Genomic DNA, 21,652 nt, shown 5'->3' on the forward strand with positions numbered 1-21,652 from the left:
GGTCAACAACTTAATACTGTTTTTTGCACTAAAACAGTGACTGAGATAAAGATCTGCACTCAAGCTGCTGCAGCAAAAGCAACAGCATAATAGCCAATGACAGATGGGGAATGGCATGAAGCTGCATTAGGGGAGGTTCGGGTTGGATGTTAGGAAAAGGCTCTTAATTGTGAGGATGGCTGGGCACTGGAACAGGCTCCTCAGGAACATGGTCACAGCACCAAGCCTGCTTGAGCTGAAGTGTTTGGACAGTGCTCTCAGACAAGTTTTTAGATAGTCCTGTGTGGAGCCAAGAGTTGGACTCCATGGTCCTTGCAGGTCCCTTTTGATTCAGGATATCCAGTGGTTCTGTGAGATAAACTCCCATATATATTATAAATATATAAAAGGAAGATTAAAAAAAATCTCATCTTTCAATATGAAATAAGAAACCATAAAAAGGCAATGTACTTTTTGAGATTAATTGGAAAAATAGTTAAGTGATACTGTCTTCAAGAATAAGTTAATTCTCTCCCATATCTGACCTGATTTCTAATCATTTGCCTCTGTTGGACTTCCAGAATTATAAATCAAGTTGTTCTTTTGCTCAGTGTAATGTATAGTTAAAATCTTGACAGTTATGTTTAGATTTAATTTGTTGGGATTGTAAGTTATTGATTTATTTTTTTAATTATTGTTTATTATAAGCTTTTTTTACACAAATTTCGGTGTAAAGGAATTAGTTTTTTATCTGATAGTATTTACTGGAAGACTCCTGAAGGTAGTGAATTGAAAGTATCCAAGCCCTTTGTGAGTAATTGCAGAAATTCTGATCCTGGGTACAATTGCCAGGATCAGAACGATACTCAAGTGATACTTTTGTAACCTAGATTGTAACAAAGCTGCCATAGTTAGCAACTAAGAATAGAACAAAGTCAGACATTTTTAAAAATACCACTTTCCTTGATCCTTATCAGAGCCTTTACTCCACCATTGTATTTGCTCACAATGGCAATGCAGCTCTTGGGCATTACTACTTCAGCTTTGTCAGAGATCTGAAATCTGGAAGTTTCTTACAAGTGCTGATGTAAGAAGTAGATTGTGGAAAATAACCTCGGTAATTCTTACATAATTTAGCTTTAGACTAGGTGATTGCTGTTTGTCCTTTTGATTTTTGCCATGTACTTAATTACAGGCATCCTGAAAAAGCAAATTAAAAGTAATTAAATCCCCTGTGCAAATTGTGTCCATCTTAAGGATTTAGTATTTATTTACATACCTACATACCCAGCGTGCATGGTGTTTTGTTTTGTTTTCCTCCTTGACCATGGGTGGAGGGTGAACAAGGGTTTGAAAACTACTGTATGCAAATAGTAGTGGTAACATAAGGGGAAGTTATTTGTTCCCAGAATAGGAAAGCGTTCAGCTACTTTCATGTGCAGAATTAAAAACAAACTAACAAACACTTTCTCTTTCTTAAATTCTGGAGATTCTTGTAAGCAAAGCTTACAAAACACTTCCTTACAGTAAATAAAAACACTTAGGAACTACATTGCTGTTTTCCTTTGTACGTGTGCTGAAAAGGGTAAGTGAGGCTGTGTTTGCCTGGCTTATTCCCAGACAGTCTGGCATAGTGTTGTTAAGAAATACCTGAACTGGCCTATCAGTTAAACACGCACTGATGCTTTGAATTTTGCACGTACCCAAACTGGCGGTAAAGCCAACTTTCCTCTTCCTTGCTTCTTTACTCAAAAATGCCTATCAAAGTAATCTCAGGTTCAGAGGTCTACTGTAAAGTGAGATCGTCATTTATTGACTCTTATCCTGGTACAAATTTTGACCTTTAGGTTCAGTTAATATCTGTGCTTTAGTTCTGTGCCTCTCAGTTCCTGGGTAGATTGCATTGACTTCTGAGGCTGATGTAAGGGGTTGGTGAACAGTAAAGTCATGATGGCTAATTGTACTAAAAGGGGCACAGCTCAGTATTCGCTGTTAGCTATTTTTCTGACTTGAGATTGAAATGTCTACCTGCAGGTATCCTGTTTATAGCTGTTTACATTCTGAAGGTAATAAACTTGTATGGAGGAATTTTCTTCCAGATGTATGAGAATTTTCTTCATCAGTACTTTAGATTGTGGAGCCTTTCAGATTTGCCATTACCATGAATTTGTAAAAATATTACCGCGTTCCTCACGAGGTTGTTATTCCTGATTTTGACCAATCTGTTTTCTGTGACAGGACATCAATGAAATGGTGCGAACTGAACGTCCAGACTGGCAGAATGTCATGCTGTATGTTACAGCAATTTACAAATACTTTGAAACCTGAAACCCTAATAATTGAAAAGATTCATGGGATAGAACCAACATTAGCTACCAGATGGAAATCTTACTGAAATGCTAATCCCCGTTTCACTGAAAACTGGCAACATTTGAGTCCCCTCAAACTTGAGTGACACTGTTCTGGATTGCTTCAGATTGCTTCAGCTACTAAGCTTGGAAACAACTGTTCGAAAGCAAGAACTTGTTGCCACGCTGCTTGGAATAACCCAAGTTATTAAGCTATTCAGATTAATTATGTAGCCTAAAGAGCCTGGACTACTGACGTACTGCCTTTCCAGCCAGACTTCCTGAAGCTTTCTTTCCTAAGAGAGTGAGGTGAATAGATTCTCTAGCATATAGGAGACTGAATGTGCAGCTAATGCTTTGAGAAGGAAATGGATAACATGGCATCATATTACTGAACTTTCTGTAGTGTCCTGATACCACAGAGTGTGAATCTTCCACCCATGGCCTATGGCACCCTAAGACAGTAGAGTTCTTAATGAGGATTTAGTTACTGCCTTTACTGCTATTTCCCTCCTTCAAAATGTGCACAATATTCTAGGAAAACAAGCTTTTGTTCTATAACAACAACTTGAGTGGAAAAGTGGTCTTGATACCTCGAATAATTTGGCACAGAAGAACTCTTCATTCTAAAGCTTCGTTATAAGCCTACCTCTGTCACAGCGATGTGGCTTCCAACTCGATCTTACGGATTGTAAAGACTAGCACGTGCAGCTCCTGGTTTTCAGGGTACGCTGTACTTAAAGGAATCTGTCAACCTCTCTGTGCTTCCATGATAACAGAAATGAATCAGTAATCAACCCTTGTTTGGCTTGTTCTTTCCCCTCTTCCTTCTTTGCCTGTATAGCATGCACAGCTACCCCAGGCTTTACTTCACAGCAATACAAGCAAACGTCATGGATATCTGTGGTAGAATTTTGGAACTGGGATAGCATTTCCTCTGCAGAGAAAATACTTTCAATAAGATGTAATAATGAAGTAGTTTGTCTCAAAATCCAGCTTTGCCATGTTTCCTGTGTGTTTTTTCGTTGATGTCACACATCTTCATCTGACTGGCAGAAGGTGAGATGTTCTCTGACAAGAACTGTGGAGGAACTAATGAAACGTGTGAAGACCCAGCAGTCTTGAATATTGCGTGGAAAAGACTCACTGTCACAAGGAAGGAATTGAGAAACTTTAGTTTTGATCAGCTTTTATTTTCCTAAAATGTACCTGAATTCATGTAACAGCTCTCGGGCAAAAGAGTTCAAGTAAGTGCCTTAGCTATCATTGAATTGATACATCCTGGCACTTCAGGGCTTTGTGCAGAATGCTAATGTCTCAGAATGATTTCATCTATCCATTTGTCATAAGCTGTTAAAATGTTTGTTGTAACCTTGTTTGTCAAATTAAGGGAAAACTTCACTCTGCCATTGCTTCTGCCTCCTGTTTTTCTGAATACTTAGCAGCAGTTAAGCCACAGTTGAACATGTCTTATTAATATTAAGCAGAAGCCTACTTTAGAAGTGAGTTCTGTACCAACTGCTATTTATAAGCACATGCTCTTTCAACACAGTAACCCTGTTATTAAGAAAATTAATCTGCCATTCCTATGGTGCTCTTATGACTGTTAAGGACAGTTTGAATGTCATGGATGTTAACCCAGTGAATGCAACTCCGCTTGGTATCTGTGAAACTTCATCATGGTATAAAAGCACAGATTTAACTCAGAATTGTTGCCAAATCTCAAAAGCTATCATTTGAAGAATGTAGCCCACGTGAAGAATAATAATTCAGCAGTTAGCATTAGATAAAGTTACTTCTTACAGTGCTTGCACTGACAGGTCCGTAACACAGTAAAAATGTGCCTGTGAGAATTATGAAAAGTTGCTAAATAACTACTTAATCCACATTGAGGGTCTACAGAGAAGTTTTCAGAGCAACAGTGTCTCATACATCCTTACAATTCTTTAGACCGAATGTCCCTAGAAGTAGCTAGATACCCTCACATTATCAGTTGGTGGATTTGAAGAGCCAACACGATCTAAAGACAATTGTTGCAAGAGGGGCTTCAAATGAAGAATCTTCATTAACAGATTTTAATAAAAGTCTGAAATACAATTTCCTCTCCCGTATATTTCTTCCAATATTTTTATTTTACTTCTTCAAATAAGTCTTAAAAAGAATATTCCTATAGGAAATACCCACTCTTGCTGTTTCACATTGCATCTCTTACTAAATTCCAGTTTATGCACATTTGTGCTTAAAAATTTCTGCTCTTCCCTTGAACCAGACAGCCTTGTCTGTGATTCTTATTCATTGCCATATATTTTAAGAAAATATTTTTCTAATGAAAAGGACAACATTTCTTTCTCTAAATCCACTAATGAGCAGCTGAATTTTTAAGCTGATCTTTTTCTATCTAATTGTCAACTTCATTTACCCAAAATACTGTACTAGTCCTTAACCAAAATAACACTTAATGGTATAGCCATTTGTAGAAGGGGAAATCGCATTTTTCAGATAACCTTCATTTGAAAGATGAGCTGCTAGTCTTCAAAAAGAGAGAGAAGTTACGAGTAATTATAGAAAAGATCTTATTTTGAACTTCATAGCTCTGCAAACTTCTTCTTGGTGTTGCCTGTTTGATTAAGCCTCTATCTGTAAAGGAATACTGGGCTCCATAAATAGATTTTTTTTTTTTATAAAGATATATCTGAGCCTTTATGAATAAAATGCCATACAGCTGTCCAAGTGACCATAATGAAGCAATGAAAGATATCAAACAAACATAATACCCTGCTACATTCTTCTACATGTTTTTCTCTAAAGGTTCAAACAGCATTTAATTTTTCAAATAGAAGGATAGCTGTAGCCCTTCTGGATGTGGGTGATACTGTTCTACTTGGTTCCTACTTACACTTAATCCTGAAACAGCCTGTTTTTTGTTTTTTTGGTTTTTTTTTACATATGAAACAAGGTTTTTGCTGATTTACTTTCCTCTGCTTTTCAGTCCAGAAAATATTTCAGAATGTACTAAAAAAAAAAAAAAGACAAATATTTTATCATCCATTTATATTACTGCATTTTAATATGTGCCTTGCAAATGCCTGTGCTGTAGTATATCAGGGTTACTCATTGCCAGCTGCAGGGGTGGGGGCAAAATTGATTTGTCAAGCATATTGTTGTAGATACAGCTATGTAATCTTCTGGATCCTGTTTACTGAAACACTTTCACAGACTACAGAGATGTCAGGTTAGAGCCAGATGTGCATTGGGGTTGGCTAGATGGTGCAAGATCTTAAACAATGAACTGAGCAAACACTTGTGGGGTTTTCTTCATCGAAAAGAAGGGATGGAAAGAAAAGTTTAATGTTGATAATTGAGGAAAATTCCTATCAGTGAATGAAGTTTTGGTACAGAGTATCTAACAATAATGGAATTGCAATGACTTCAGAATGATTTACACTTGACTTGGTTTTCAGTTCGTTTGGTTTGATTCAGTTTGATGTGGTTGTCTTGTATATTTAAATGGAAACACTAATTCAGTATCTCTGTTGTGAGTCTTGGTGACCATCACAAAAACCTTTCCTTCTTATGCCTGAAAAATTGTGCACAAAATTTTCCCTTTTAAAATTGTGTTTGTGGATAGATCATCCAGAATATAGTATTTATTTACTACATATTCTGATTTAAAAGTAGGTTTTCGTCTCTTTTACGGAAAACGTGTTTCTCAAGTTACATTTATCATTTATTAGATAATTACTGATGATTTGTCTCCAGTTTTGTAAAATATTCCCTCTCTTTGTAAAATATTCCCACTGTTTTTGTGTTTATGGGAAATCTGTTGTCATGCTTTTGTTTATTCTTTTATTTGCCAGAGCAAAACAAACTCAGCTTTGATGCGTTGGCTATTAATGCAGCAGTTGCTGTTAATGCTGCTGGCTGCAGGCAGACTCTGGTCGTACCTGCTCAAGGAGAAATAAACACTTGCTCTGATGATGCACACTGTGCAGCAGTTTAAACTGCTGAGGATTTGCCTTAAGCAATTTGTAGCTGTGACAGTTCTCCTTGGTGTCTCCCTTCTGTTAATGATCTCAGTGTTAAATTCTTTGGTTTTTCAGTTTCCTGATTTAACGCTTTAGACAGTTAAAAACTGACCATTTGGATTCTGTTGCATCTTTTGCAAAACATCACTTTTACTCAAATCTATCAATTTCTATACAGTTTTGACCTGAGTACAAATTTTATTTTAGCATAGTTCCAAACAAGATTATTTGGGAAGTTGGAGATATGGAAAACTTCTGGGTGTGCAAACTTTGTTCTGCTTGTGACCAGCTTGGGAACGCTGTCTGGTTTTAGCTGATATGTGACAGTCTCTTCTAAAGCTGCCCCTTCTGGCTGGCTGGCTGGCAAGAAGTTATGCACAGGCTAAAGTTAAGCCTTTAAAACTGTTTATATGACTCATGTGGTGACTTTACCTCTTATTTGCCTATTACAACTAACACAGTCACAGTTGAGCTGCAGGCTGCCTTGAGCAGGAGCTATTAGAGGGCACAATTCTTCTGGGAAGGAAGCCAGTTGTATACCTGACACCAGTTTTTGCCTATTATGCGAAATACTCCTGCTGAGGTGGCCTAAGAAATGGAATTTTAAAATAGCGTTTGTGTACAGGTTGATTTAACTATGTAGTTTGTTTGTGGTCCTTCCCTTGACTTGGCAAATATTTATTTCTGTGTTATTTTTATGTTCTGCCAAGCTCAATTTCTGCAATCCCTTTCTTAAGCTAGCATGAGTGTATGAAGACTTAATAAAATTAACCAGTTTGAGAAATGATTTGGTGGGACATGCTGTTAAAGCAGAGTAGTCGTCCATGGGTTTTAGACGTGGTGCTGTGCTTTCCAGGTTAGTGTGTGTTGATTGTAATTCTCTGTAAACGCCAGTGATAGAACACCAGTGCTAGGACCCACGGGAACCGTGTTAAGCTGAGGCAGGGGAACCTTAGGCTGGACATCAGGAAGAGGTTCTTCACCGAGAGGGTGGTTGCACACTGCAGCAGGCTCCCCAGGGACGTAGTCACTGCACCAAGCCTGTGAATTTCAAAAGCGTTTGGGCTGTGCACTCAGTCACATGGTCTAAACTTTTGGGTAGACCTGTGTGGTGCCAGGAGTTGGACTTGATGATCCTCACGGGTCCCTTCCAACTCGGGATATTCTATGATTCTCTGATTGGCAAAATACACTAAAACTGCTCAACTCTTTTCTGACTTCCTTACCTCCCATATGGGCTGCATCATCCCAGGGGATCCATCAGGTGTTCCTGCTCCAAATTTACCAACACCCCGGATGTGTTGCGGGTTCATAGGCATCTTTCAGAACGTTTAATTGTCCCCATTTAGAAAGGTATCTCTAAGAGTGTTTCTGCCTTCAAAGGAGAGTGGCTAGCTGGGTTTTGGATTACTCTTTGGCTTGCTGAGCTTGTCCAGTCCTTTGTTCAGCTAAGTTTTTTTTCTGTATGTTCCCTATGATTTCAGCATCAATGTTGAAGTATGCTTGGTAATTGTCAAATCGATTATGTTGAGCATCTGGAATATGTAGCAAGTACACTTCTTGATAACTAATACTAAATAACTAAGGATCAAGTTTTGTACACTTCTGATTTCTGTTAATGTTGACAAGAAAATGTCTTTTTTTCCTTATGTGCTTGCCAGTTTTTGGGCTACAACACCCCTGAACTCAGTTTGACGAGGCCCCTATCCTGGGCTCCATAAATGAATTCATTCTGTGTGAATAGACATGTTCCTTCACACTGAAACTTCAGTAACACCTACAAATACTAGATGACTTCCTTCCCACTGACATTCATCTTTTACTTGGAATATTCTATTCCTTACTCTTAGGCCGCTGTCTGCCAGAGTTACAGAAAAAGTTGCCATCAGTTTCAGCAGGACTTGTGGATTTCAAAATGGTAGGGGAAACTTCTTGCAGCATATTGTGGCAGCCTGACGTTAATAAGCTTGTTTCATTTTAATTCCCAATTTTTAGGGGGTTTCAGTTTAGTCGACATCACTTACTCAAAGCTGAAACGTGGCACATTTATTCTCCACTGGGAAGTATGCTTCTGTTTAATAATATTTTTATGAGATTGTATTTATGGAAACTAAAAAATGTTGTGAAGCTAGTTTTATTGCACTTTTCTAAGGCTTTTGTATTTCGCATAGTGTTCTAGAATATGAACAAGTTGTTTGGGGAAGTTAAGGTTTGAAACTTACTCTGCCCCTGCTTAGCAATGTATTCTGTGCATTTTCATTCTAGTGACGTATGTATTATTTCATTTGCATGTGACGTGGGTATTTATATGGTAGTTCCGAAGCCCAGTGGACATTTCCTGCTGCAGAGGAGCCATTGGCAGTCCTGGTTCCACAGTTCATGAACTGACCTGTTTTGACAGTAGACTGCATTTGCAATAATGGGATAGCTGATTTTTATTTTCATGAGCTCTTTCAATAAATGGGGAAAAAGAGGCTCTTCTTTTTGTTCCATTGTTGAAGTTTCTCTGGAGGCTTTTACTGGTTTCCAATGATTACATATGTTCAGCTAGGATGATTACTTGGGAATCAGCTCAGTAAAGAGGGCACGAGTACACGTAACATACTCAAGTAATTAATCCTCATAACTTGCAACATTTCAGTTTGTTAGAAAATTGTTTTTACATGTATAGTAGGATCATTTTTACTATTTTTAAGTAGCACTTTTATACTTATCTGAAGGGTTTTTTGAACAGAAATGTCTTCTGTATGTTATCTAATGGAAAGAAAGTATAACACTATGAAACAAAACATAGAATAGCTAGCTTCCAGACCGTCAGTTCACTTTAGGTCAGTAATGATCAAGAGTTGTTCAATGTCTACGAAATATATCAGTGATCCCATTTAATATTGGGCAACTCTCCAGATCAAAGTCAGAAGGGCATTAATTGGTACCCTCTAACTCATGGATGTGAGGGTACTTTCAGTTCAGGTGTGAGGCAGAATTGACAGAACAGTGTGATGAATTTTGGACTTCATGAAAAAACAAAATTTTATCAATGTCTCAGTCTAACTTCACAGCGCTATATTGGATAAGGACTAACCTTGTTTGAATAGACACCACAGCCAGTACTAATATCTCCTAAATAACTAATTTAAAGCTCGTTTTCCATGGCCTTTAAAGATGACGTTAAAAAACAGTAGGTCTTAAAAGCTCTTCTCTTCCATCCTGCTTTCCTGATTTGTGTTGGTTTTGTACTCATTTGAAACACATCTGTTAGACTGACCCAACAGCACGTCTATGGGTTTAATAATTCTCATTCTGAACAAGCACTTTTCTCTATTCCAAAACCCTTGCAAATGGTTTACTTGCACATTCACATACATTGATGTTTTACATAAATGTGTCTTTATATGTACATATAAATACATACATGCAAATGTTTGTGTGTGTATATGTACATATGCAGACTTTTATTAAAACTGAACATCTTTCAAGAAGTGCTTGAGTCTTTAATATTTAGGGTGGGGTAATAGCTTCTGCATTTAAAAGATAAGGAGGAAAAATATTTTGTTTCTGGTTAGATCTGAGAAATATAGTTTTGAGGAAAATTTGGAAGTGTTCAAATTGTATGTCACTCTGTTTCTGGTTTGAAAGGCACAAGCTGTTAGGTATTGGAACTTAAAAGGTCAGCAAGCGTATTTTAAGCTAAACCTTTTGGAGGACCAATATGCTTTTAGTTTGCAAGGACCACTAAAGATCTGGGCATTTACTTTCTACATAATGTATTCTGTATGAGTATTTAGTATGTATGCCTTCAATTTGCCAATGTTGCCATGTTTTCTTCTTAATTATTCATGAAATAAAGATTGCAAATAGCAAAATGTGTCTTTGTTTTCTTGAGTGAGACTGCCACAAAAAGGGATATTTTAACAGCATTTCTGACACTGATTTTTCAGGAGTAAGCATGACAGGAAGTAGTGTTTGGAGGTTTATGTGCCGTGGATGAGAAGTACAGACCAATGATTTGCATGCCTATAACTGCACGATTTTCTGGAAGTCATCACTGTTTTGGTATACCGGCATACTTTGATATCTACCCCCAAAGAATTTTAAATGATAACATGGTGAATACTCTATATGAGGTATGTATTTAAGGCATCTGCCTAGTCTGGATTAAATATGAGCAACAGAGAAGGGAATTCTAGCAAATATTTTCAATTTAGGCAACTTCTTTAATATAGAATACATAATGCAGGATTAAAGCTGTTTAAATGTTATTTAGTCCAACCAAGTAAGGCAATGTGTTCTGTCTCACAGGAAATCAGGGGGGCTGGAGGGGAGCTGGGGATTTTATCGCTTGAACACATCAGTATATTTAAAACAGATGCCTAAAAGTAAGATTTCCAGGTGAAAATAAAGATTAGAACACCTTAAATGTAATTTGTTCTCATTCATCCTGGATGGTAACTGTTTTTAAATTCAGTTTTATCTGAAATGGTGTAAAAATAGTTACAGAGCTTTAGTCTTGAGCGCTCTGAAATAAATTTGTTCCAGAGGTTTGGGTTGGGATCCTCTTTATTTTGAACTTTGTGCTTAAGTTCACTGGTTAGTGGATGTGTTTCAATTCTATCTGTTCCTTAAAGGTGTTCTTTTTTTTTAAGGTTTGGTATGTTCTCTGTTCAGAAATGCCTTTGACTCAGTAATGTTATTCTGCAAGAAAATGTCTTGCTTTTTTTTTTCTGAGGTGAAATATGCTCACTGAATTTGAGTGATTTGAGAACTCTTCTTAGTTCTCAATTTATATCCTGTTTTTAAGTATGGGTCTTCAGTTTCCATACTTAAGAGTAAATGTTTTAGCGTGTAGTAAAATCTTGTGTCAGAAAGTAGATGTTTTTCTTCTCTGTAGCAAGTGTGTGACAGTATTGTAGAAGTGACTTGTACACCTGCACTCCGCAATGTGAAGGTCAAGACAGAAGCAGCGGGCAGGATGTAGGCCAGGCCTGAGGTATGTTGAAACGATAATGTCTACATGATCTGTGGGGCTGCAACTTTTCTTACCCATGGTCAAATAAATAGCATTCCCTAACCAGAATTTTGTGTTTTATTTTTTTTTAACCAATTTTCTTACAAGCAGTCACTAGATAATTTGGTCAAAAATGTAGAACTAGTGCCATAAGTGTGTTTAAGTTGAATGTAATAAAATCAGTTAAATAATTTGGAAGGTTGTACTGTAATGAACCGCAGCTATCTGGAGTAGTAAAATAAAAACCTCAGAAGCAACAGCGTTATAATATTCCATTGTATTATATCAGAAAAGCTTAGACTGGAGTCATGGTTGCTCGTCACTTCAGTTCTGTACAGGAAGTAGGTTAGTATTACAGAACTTGCAGCTCAAATTCTTATCAAAAGAGTTTTATGGTGACTTTGATCATAGAGAGAGACTTGGGTTATGTTGTGTGTTACGAAGTCCCAGTGCTTGGACTCACCCCTCTCCTGTTTGTGGTTCCACAGAGCACTTACTCAAGACGGGCTCGTGAGGATGTCAATTTTTCCCAAATACAATTCTTTTCAAAACACAGATACTAATTTAGCACAAAATGCTTACTCCCTTCTCCAGATGGGAAGTTATTAATAGCCAGCAGCTACTGCTAAGACAGAAAAATAATAATCCTGAATTCTCTGCACTTCTTTGCAGTGCCTTTCCCATTGTTCACCCTTTCTTAGCTTCCCTCACTTAGTGTTTTGCCCAGCTTTCATAAAAGCTAGTATCAACAGTATCTTCTTTTGGGGCCCTGCATTTGTGTTTTGGTATCTTAAATTGGTATGTTTTCTTTTTCATTTACAGTCCTAATGGTTGAGTAAGGTATAGTATTCATTAAAATTGCTCAAAAAGTAGTGAGTATATGGTTGAAAGCTCCAGTACCTTCCATATAAATTAGTGCTTGATGCTGCAGCCCAGCACTATGAAAAGAGAAGTTAGCTAATTAGCCTCTCTATTCCTGGCAGCTCAAGATTAAAGGAACATTTATTTATCTAATTAAATTGTTTTTATTATACTCTTTTCTCATAGAAAAGTTGCTCTGAAACTTCTCCTGTGCAAGTCTTTGTTTAGAAAAAATCTATGATTTAAAAAAACAAAGTAAATAAATGACTGATGCCATCAGTCCTATTCCATGTTAAGGTTTTTATTAGTCTTCATCTGTCATTGCCCTCTATATCACCATGGTTTTGTTGAACGCTGTTTATAGAAGTAAAATTTTGTATAAGAAATTCCCTGTTTGAAAAATAAGATCTCAACTTCTTTTAGATGTTCTTTGCTCTTAAGGATATTCAGTTCTTTGGAGCCTTCTTACCCTTATTGTGAACATAGGGTTGAATGCAGTAGAGTGACTTATTTTTACAAGTAGACTTTTGCATTGATTATATAGTGTGAGGAAATACTTGTACTTCTTTCCAATGCTGTGCACAGCTCGCTCCCTTGTTTATGCTTCCTTTTCTTAAACCGTTTTAGACTCTTCACGCCAGAAGCCTCAAAGTTAAGCTCTTAAAAATGAAAGAAACTTGAGAAGGAGACATAACAGTCTGGAGACAAATTCACTGAGCTGTTGACAATATCATATTTTTCAAAAATAAATAGCCCACAGAGTACTGAAATGCCAGTATGTTAACACTGTGAGTCTCTGGGCTGGGCAAATTCAGATTCCATAGACTGCAATGGAGTTAGCCTAGGGTAAAGCCTGCAGTGCATGTAACCAGTCCTATTGCTTTAAAAATAAAATCGCAATGTTGGAAGGTTTGAGTGTGAGGGGTGCTGAGCATCTGTAGTTTTGCACTTCAGGAGCTGTTAAAGTGTTCAGTCCTTTCAAAAAAATCTTTCCTGAAGATGGGTGGTTTAAGAATAATGTAGCAGGAATGCTGGTCCAGCAGAGAAGTAACTTAAAGGGAAGGCATGCAGCAATTTTGTTTATGGCCAGAGGTACAAACATTATAAAAGCATTGGAACAAGTGCTAAAGCACTAACTGAACTTTATAAAGGTACCAAGTTCTATCATTTTGCACAAACACTTCAAGCAGGTCAGAGTCGCTGTGAGCCTGAGGAGGGAGTGGTGTGCAACAGGGTCAGTAGCTGCTTTCTGTATCTTCTGTGTTGTAACAGGAGCTTGGATGTACACAATGTGGATTTTGTCAAGTTAAATAAAGGTTGCCCTCTCATTGCTCCTTAGAAAAAAAAAATGAGAATAGTGTTAAGTGAAGAGGAATCATCTGACTGCTTCTTGCTGGGGCTTGAGCTCCAACAGTGTGTTGTATAAAGGTAACTTCTATATATTATTATAGAAAATAAATAGCTGTTGCTCTACAGCTCCCACGTGATGATTCATGCTACCAGTTTTCCTCTATTAATAGTCTACAAAGAATGCTTAAATTTAGATTGAACTCCATCTCGTTCTCTGTCACGCTGAATAGCTTTTGAAGAAATGAAGCCAGTCTCTTTGGGGAGTGCCTTTTATGGAGACTAGTCCAATTCCTGACTTGAAACTACTGAAGATCCTTCACTGGTTCCTGATGTAAGTGCAAATGGCAGAATTTAAACAGGGCTGTGGATATGGTTTTACATTTCCTTGTGAGCACAAATCTTACCTTAACTGTGGCTCGTTTTCCTTAAGCTAATCTGTATGCTGGAATTAAACCATTTGTGAGAAGGCTTTTGGTCCTTTGATTTTTTTAAAGGACTCCCTCCTCAGATTTTTTTTTTCTTATGTTTATTTTAAAATTGCTAACAAATTTCATGTTGAGCAAGGTGAGAGAAATAATTACATATATATATATATATGTAATTGTTTTTTAATATTTAAGGATTTGCTAGTGTTTCCAAAGGACCTCGAATAACCCTGCCTCAGTCTCTTCTCTTAGACTAAGCCAAGTGCCTTTCACTGCTTTTGGGGAGTTTCAGGCAGTATTTGTAGGTATGGGATTACATACAAGTCCAAACATGTCATTTTAAGTGTCTTCTATACCAACATTGCTTATGTTTGCTAATGCTCAGTTTGATGCATTTTTACAAAATAGGCATCTCTTAAATGCAGTTTTGCATATGGTTGTGTCTGGTTAGGAGGAGAAGTTCACAGTCAAGCATCCAGCTCCAAAACTGGTAAAGAATAATCTCTGTATGGATGTGAAAGGCTGGCAATAAGAGTTTGTTGCTGATTGGTGTACACAGCATACAGGATTCATGCTGTAAAAGGAAAGCATTGACTATCATCTTATCTCCAATGCAGCACTGATATACAACTTTGCTGTTGCCACTTATCCATTAACCCTGAAGTGGCATCCAGTCAGTGCTTTATGTTGGTCTGCCACGATTCAGGTACTGGCCCATTCGAAATTGTCACGTCTAGCAAAAGTGTGTGGATAACTCATAGCTAATGGTTTAATGAGCAGAGGTGTCTGTTTGAGGACAATTTCTAGAAGCTAAAGGATGTGATATGCAAAAGTACTTCACTTTATCCTCCATATATATATGTATGTATATATGACATCTTTTTTTTCTATTTACATAAGCACTTTCATTCTTCCAGATTCTATTCAAGACAAACTGATGATCATTTTCTGTAAGGCAGTTTTCCATACAGCAACCTCAGTACATGTGTATGACTTTTGTGTTATCTTGCTACATACAACGGTGGGGGGCTGGTTTTGGTTACAGTCATTATATCAGTCTGTTTTGTGTTTACAGTGGCCTCACTGATGTGCCCAAGCAGGCTGTCGCTAATGCAGCATCAGCAAAGTGAATGGTGAGCTTCATGATAGGTCTAAAGTGGGAAGTCTTTATTTACTTTGCTGTCATCTTTTGAGGGAAGCTTTCCAAGGTTTATTCTATGCTGTGTTTCTAGGTTTTATTGCTTTAGCTCAGTTACTAAGTCTGAGGAGGGCAAATAGTCTTATCGCTGCTTTTCAGCTGCCCAAAATTCAGAATTTTGGCTTGTTCAGTTAGGAGATGGTGTCCTGTATGTTATTGCAACTCTGCTTTTTAGGAATGCAAAAGCTTTCTTGGCTGCATTTGGGAGAACTGGAAATTTTCCTTTCTTTCCATGCAGTCCTGGACTTCTTTCAGCTCAAGCCAGCAGCCTGCTCTAGACGAGTGGCAGTACCTTCAGTGTAGCTGCTGAGGCTGCTGGAAGCTCTCACGTGTCCAGGTAGTTTCAGCCTTCCTCTTCATGTAGTCCCTTCTCAGACTGTGCCTGGCTATAGCAGTCATAGCAATGCTGTCTTTTTGCCTTCAAATGTTGCAAAGAAGGGAAAGAAAATTAGTGCTCTATTGTACTGCCCCCCACTTCAGAGATGATTAATATAGCCTTTTATAGTTAGTACAAACGCTGATTGTATTCCTAAACCTTCAATTTCTTGCCATTGTTAACCACTGATAAAGGAGGACATAAGCAGAAAATCTACAGGAAGGACAACACAGAGAATATACACAAGAAATATGATCTGAAGAATGGTGCAGTTCTGTTACTTGACAGAAGCAATAGTATTAATAATAAGCAATTCATAATTCAAAAAGAAGGGAACATTTATTTAAATATTACTGTAGTAATGTAAGATAAGCTATCCAGCTGCTAAATGGGATATAAAACAGCAGCTGCTAATTGTAAATACTTTGTGTGCAGAAGTAAGAAATGAGCAAGTAAAAGCAAGAGTAATAGAACTGGCTGAGGAGCTCCAGGAGCTGTTAATATTGATTTTAACAAATCTTGAAACACTGCAGATTTTCCAGCTGCACAGAGAAAATCAGTGCGTGATAATGGGAACCTGATATTCCATCCAAATATAGTTGGTAGTGGTAGACTGAATAATGCCCATCAGCATGACTTTATGGAAAAGAAGTAATTTCTAAAGCTAGAAGCTTGTCACGGTACCATTATCATCCAGCCCTGTGAAATCACTCAGATATTTGCTTTACATCTTTTATGACTTGCTGATTTAAAAGAAAATCGGCGTAATCTTAAAAATAATTAACTGCAAAAATCAAAGAAGAGTTGCAACTGGGAGAAGAGACTTCCAATGAAGCATTTTGGGTCTTTCAGAGATAGATTGATCAACATCGGTGACTCGGGAAACTTGTAAAATGCATTGAACATGGGACTGCTGGAAGAAACCAACCCAATGGCTTAGTAAAGTGAGCTGACTGCAACAACTTCATTTTTAATGTACTCAGGGGCAAAATCATATTTAAAAACTGTAGCCTTGCTCCCTGTATTTTGATTTTCATCTTTCATTAATTTCAATAGAAGAAAGTCATTTGGATGGTTTTGAGGATCTGGGCCAAAGACTGGAGGCCACCTCTACAACACTGAAATCATTCCCCAGAAAGGAGCAATGCTTAACAGGCACAGCAGATCCCGGCAGGCAGCTAACTGCTACAGCATGGCGCTTGCACCCCTACTTCAAATACAGTTGCACAGCATAAATCTCTGTGGAAAACACTACCTCTTGTGCAGGGCAAGAGGGAGGCCGTTATGGGAACAGTACCTGTTTCTAGTGTCTGCATTTTCCAAAAAGCTCTGGCAAGCTTCATGTAGGCAGGCAGCATTTCTAAATTTATCAATATTGCAGTATGTTTTGATGAGGCTCCTAAATTTCTCATAATCTCCCCCGTTGTTTTTTTTTTTCTTGAACTGGTTTGTCAGTATATATGGTTCTTAAAATCACTTTGTTATTTCATGGTGCTCCAGCCTTTTCCTGTTACTTCTGTAATTCACAGCTGTATGGCTGAGGCAGCCCGTGTGCCAGCCTGCCTTTCTGTCCAGGAGGAGAGTGGAGAAGATAGCATGGGTGCCTGATCCTGCTGCCAGCAATAAATCTTCGATGCTTCGAGGCTCACGGGTTTTGAGGTTGGTGCTGAAGTGGCTTGTACCAGGTTTGCTGTTTTTTCTACTGTGTTGATGCACCAAAAAAAGCTTGGTGCAAGCATCTAGCTGTAGCTGTCCCCTGCTCAGAGAAGTCTGGGCTGGCCGTTGTGGAAATGAACCTGGTTTGCAAAGGCTGGGGTCTGCTGTGGTGTCTGTGGAGTCACGCTAGTGGGTTTTCCTGTTTGTAAAGTCAAACCGACAGGGACAATGTGGATAAATTGCTCACTAGGGTGCAAAATTAAAAAACAGAAATAAAAGGAAACTTAGAAGATGCCTGCAAAGAGCAGTGGGTGCAAATTCTTGAGAGGTTCTCTCCAAGCTTCAGAGTGGCTGAGGGCTGAGCAACGGCTGGCTGGGGCAGAGCAGGGGTGCTGGGGGAGACATGCGGCCCGACAGGCACTGCCGTGGCCTGCGCTGCAGCCTGCCCAGTGGGAAATGTGAAACTTCTGTGAAATATTTAATATCTTTATTGTGAGTTTTTAAACACTTCCAGAGTAGTTAGTGTGCGGGGATCCCCTTTCCGTTCTGCTGGTGGTGATGAGGGGAAGCAGAGACTGGAGGGAGCTGGGAGTTTGTGTGTAACCCTGGGAGCACTGTGTGGTGCCGCCTGGTCCGGCGGTAGGTTTCAGCAGGAGTTCAGCCTAGAAAGACCTGGCTGCTTACAGGGAAAGCCCTCCTCTCCCTGCCCGTCATTACACTCGGCTGTAAGGCTCTAAAAGCCCCTTTTTCTGTCACTCGCAGGTCCCTCAAGCCAAGCCCTTGATCTCCGCAGCCGCTTCGCGGTGCTGCCCCTCCGCCAGGTAACGCCGGGGGCTCTGAGAGGGCTCCGGGGGGGCCCGGCCCGGCTCGGCTCCGCTCCGCCCCGCTCCACCCGCGCCGCCCTCCAGGGGGAGCCGCCGGCTCCCTGCCGCCGGGCTGCCCGCGTCCTGAGGCGGAGGGCGCCGCGGGGCGGGAGCGGGGCAGCGGCCGTGAGGTGCGGAGCGGCGCGGAGCCGGAGCCGGAGCCCCGGGGGCAGGTGGGTGAGGCGGGCCCGGCCCCGCGCTGAGGGGCGGCGGGGGGCGGCTGCCGGGCCCCGGCCGTTGCCGGGAGAGGTTCAACTTCCCCCGCGGCGCCTGAGCGGAGCTCTCCTGCCTCCGTTGCCCACGGGACCGGCGGGATTTGGCTGTAAGTTGCCCCGGCCCGCGTGGGTTTCTTCGGCTCTTCGCGCCTTGCTCGCTCCCAGCTGTCAGTCCCCGCCACACCCCCGCGCCCGGAGCTGTTTGCCCCGCGGCTCTGCCTCCAGACAGCGGGCGCTGGACTTTGTTCGCCTGCACCCAGACCTCCTCCTCCTCCTGCCGGCTCTTCGGCTGCTGTTCGTGCTCGAAAGCAATCAGCTGTGAAACAGCGATTCCCGAGGAGCACCCTGCATCCTGTAAGCTGCTCCGTAGCGTTTATCAAGGGAGATTTCCACGCACTTTGCAATCAGGCGAAAGGGAAAAAGGGCAGGGACTTAGTAGACGGCACTAAACCCGCACGCAGTTTATCCCGCTCCTCGGTCCGCAAGCCCTGACCCTGACTCATCTGTGCCAAGTGACCCAAACAGGTTGGGGGCAGCAGCCCTGCCACCCTGACCGGGTGCTCCCTCAGCGTGGGTGCATGGCGGGGATGTCGGTGGAGCCGCGAGGCCCCGAGGGGCCCGGTGGTGCTGCACTACGGGGAGAGGGCTGCTGAAGGAAAGGGGCATCGGGCTGTGCGGGGCCAGCTGCTGCCAGAACTGCTGGAGGGATGTGCGAGAAGGCTTTCTGCCCCGCGGGATGGGGCTCCTGGGCCCTGCCGGGGTGACCTGTCCTGGCGGAGGTGCCGCAGCTCATCGTGGAGGAGAGCGTCGAGCAGCAGGTGCGCTCCCGGCGTGCGGTGCCTTTGTGGGGACGTTCCTGGGAGGAGACCTTTCTGCGCGTTGTGGTGTGGTGTAAGTGTCGTCCAGAAGCTCCCCGGTTACTTTAATGCTCTTTTATGTCCTGGTGCGGTGTGAGCTTGGGGTAGATCTTGAGTGCAGACGTACTGCTGACTTTGTTGCTAGCTTAAAAATAGTAAAGGTGGCCAAGTACCTTCTCCCAAACTGTTCTGGGCAGAGGGGCCACAGAGGAGAAAGGAAGGGTTAACTTAAGCAACGTGACTCATTTGGCAAATACTAGTTAATAGAATTGCCTTAACTACTTAAAATTATTTTCCTAAGCAGATGGTCAACTATTAGATAACTCTATCTTTGGATGTATTTGTTTTCAGGTTTCTTATCTGACTGGTAAGTCTCAGACCTGTGTAACACAAGAACTGTAGTAATTGATAAATCCATTCTTCTGCATGAGGGAAAGCATGGCCAGCTCCTGCCGTTACAGAGGGACACCCCCCCCAGGCATATTGCCAAAAAGATTAGATAACAACCAACAGGCATATGAGAAATATTTAAATTGAATTAGACCTGTGGAAAAAATACCGTGTTTTGAATTTCCATTTTAAAAAATCAATATAAATGTAATTGTAATCATAAATAGTATGGAAACGAAATCCTGTCTAATGTGGCAAATGGATTAAATTCTAGGAAAGCTATGAACCTCTGAATTTGTAGGGGAAACACATGGGTACAGACTGCAAACATGTATGTGTATATATAAAATAAAAATGACCTATTTCAGGGTACACAAAAAAAAAGGCAAGCAGACTCCTTTTTAACGCTGTTCCTGGGACAAGTCTGCAATTTACAGGTGTACATAATCTGTCTCTCTTTCCGTACATATTTTTATATCTAAAAAATGGAATCAGCATGATTCTGTGCCAGATCAGGGGATGTCAGCCCAGTAATGACGTTCTTAGCCTCTGTCCTTCTGACAGTGGGTTCAAAAGCCTCCTACCAGGTCTCCTGTATTTGCATTTCTATTTCTGCTGATATTTTAATAGGATGTCTCCATAAGGGCTGCTGGCACTATTGCTTTTGAATGTAATCAACTTTTGAAAGCTATTCATCTTTTTGTTTAATCTTCAATAGTGGATTTTATGCTGAGCCATGTGGTTAAGCCCTCTTAAGAACCACTGGGAAAAGCTCAGTCCAGCAGGAGGCTTGGAGGGTCAGTTGTAAATCTTCACTCTTCCTTTCAGTTACGTTTCTCTGAAGGGTCTGGGCTGGCTGGCCATGCATGTCCCCTCCGGTCTTGAGCCTGGCATCTTTTCCATCTGGCGTGGATGGAAAACCCCCTACCTTCACCACTTCCTTTCTGCGTGGTAGCTGTAGATTGTGTGATCTCGTCTATACAGGAGGCTTAAGGTTTCACAGATATTTCGACCAAAACGTTTTCACTGAGCTTCAGCTCTTCGCTTTGGTGTGATGTTTCCACCCACATTTATGCATGTGAAATGGAACGAAGCATGTTGTGGCTAAGCTCTGCCTGAGAGTTCTGCGCAGCTGCGAGAGTAAGGTATTTTTTTCATCCGAAGGCTGGCATTGGCATCTGTCTCTTACTGCACTGCAAAGTTTGTCCTTCGCTTTGAACAGCTCTTGAATTCTCTTCATCCTCTGTGGATGGTAAATAACACTCTAGGTCCTTCCTTGTGGTATGCTTTCCATCTGAAAATAAAGATGGGCTATTGAAGCTCTTTCTTTTTTCTTCTTCTTTTGTTGTTAGACTGTTAGCTAAAAAACAAGATCTGGATCTGTGATTGAAGGAATCGGGGAGGGTTCTCACGTATCAGTGTAGAGCCAGGCAGCCCCTTTCATCAGGGGTCTGTTACTTAGGACCAGAAAGCTTGGTTTCGTCATGGATCACCTTCAGGTTTGACATCTGGAAATAGCATCTGAACAGCCTTGGCAAACTACCTGAATGCAACAGCACTGATTCCTTGCCTCTCTTTTCATTTTAAAAAGGAAGAGAAAGTTGCTTAATGTGATGCTCATGCAGCTGGATTGCGGTTTGGTCCATTAGGAGTAAAGAACCGGCAGCATTTTGCCTCTGGAGGGTAAGTGGATCTGGGCAGATGCACTGAAGGTGGTTTAATCTCTGAAGGCTTCCGTTTCTTCTGTAGAATCAGAAGATGCCTTTCCCCTCACTAAGGTTGCATCTGAGTCAGGAAGAATTATTGGTTGTATTGCACTTTTTTTTTCTAAAGTAAACCTCTGTAGATCGGAATGGCCAGATGGCGCATACAACTCTCAATTATGGAAAATATCCTCAGGAGGTACTTTGAGGTCATCTAATCCATGCCTCTGCCCAAAGGCAGGATCAGCTGTGCTTGTGCCTTTCCTGTGACAGCTCTTTCTCCATCCTGCTCCTTAAGACCTGCGGTGGAGTCTCCACGCTTTCCTGCAATGCAGGACACACCCTGATGTCCAGCTTCAATTTCCTTTGCTGTAACTCATTTGCCCATGGTGGGCAACCCA

The 21,652-nt window shown here is 40.6% G+C and overlaps 2 protein-coding genes across 9 annotated transcripts in view; both read left to right on the forward strand.

Annotated features, from left to right (window-relative positions):
- SPECC1L (sperm antigen with calponin homology and coiled-coil domains 1 like) overlaps positions 1-10,295 on the forward strand; it is a 70,594-nt gene extending 60,299 nt beyond the window's left edge. For 2 of the 3 annotated variants that reach the window (XM_082773879.1, XM_082773877.1), the window contains exon 16: positions 2,218-10,294. In XM_082773879.1, the coding sequence (XP_082630005.1) occupies positions 2,218-2,307 (90 nt within the window). In that variant the 3' untranslated portion in view covers positions 2,308-10,294. Of the gene's footprint in view, positions 1-2,217 lie in introns of all 3 variants that reach the window. The other variant, XM_082773878.1, reaches the window with a different exon arrangement.
- A 7,857-nt stretch (positions 10,296-18,152) lies between these two features.
- Positions 18,153-21,652, forward strand: part of ADORA2A (adenosine A2a receptor) — a 28,750-nt gene continuing 25,250 nt past the window's right edge. Inside the window, exons 1-2 of one of the 6 annotated variants that reach the window (XM_082773881.1) lie at positions 18,272-19,192; positions 21,140-21,231. The gene's annotated coding sequence lies outside the window, so the exon portion shown is untranslated. The other 5 variants (XM_082773884.1, XM_082773880.1, XM_082773882.1 and 2 more) reach the window with 5 other exon arrangements.

This window comes from Aythya marila (assembly GCF_965140915.1).
Source record: "Aythya marila genome assembly, chromosome: 17".
NCBI lineage: Eukaryota > Metazoa > Chordata > Aves > Anseriformes > Anatidae > Aythya > Aythya marila.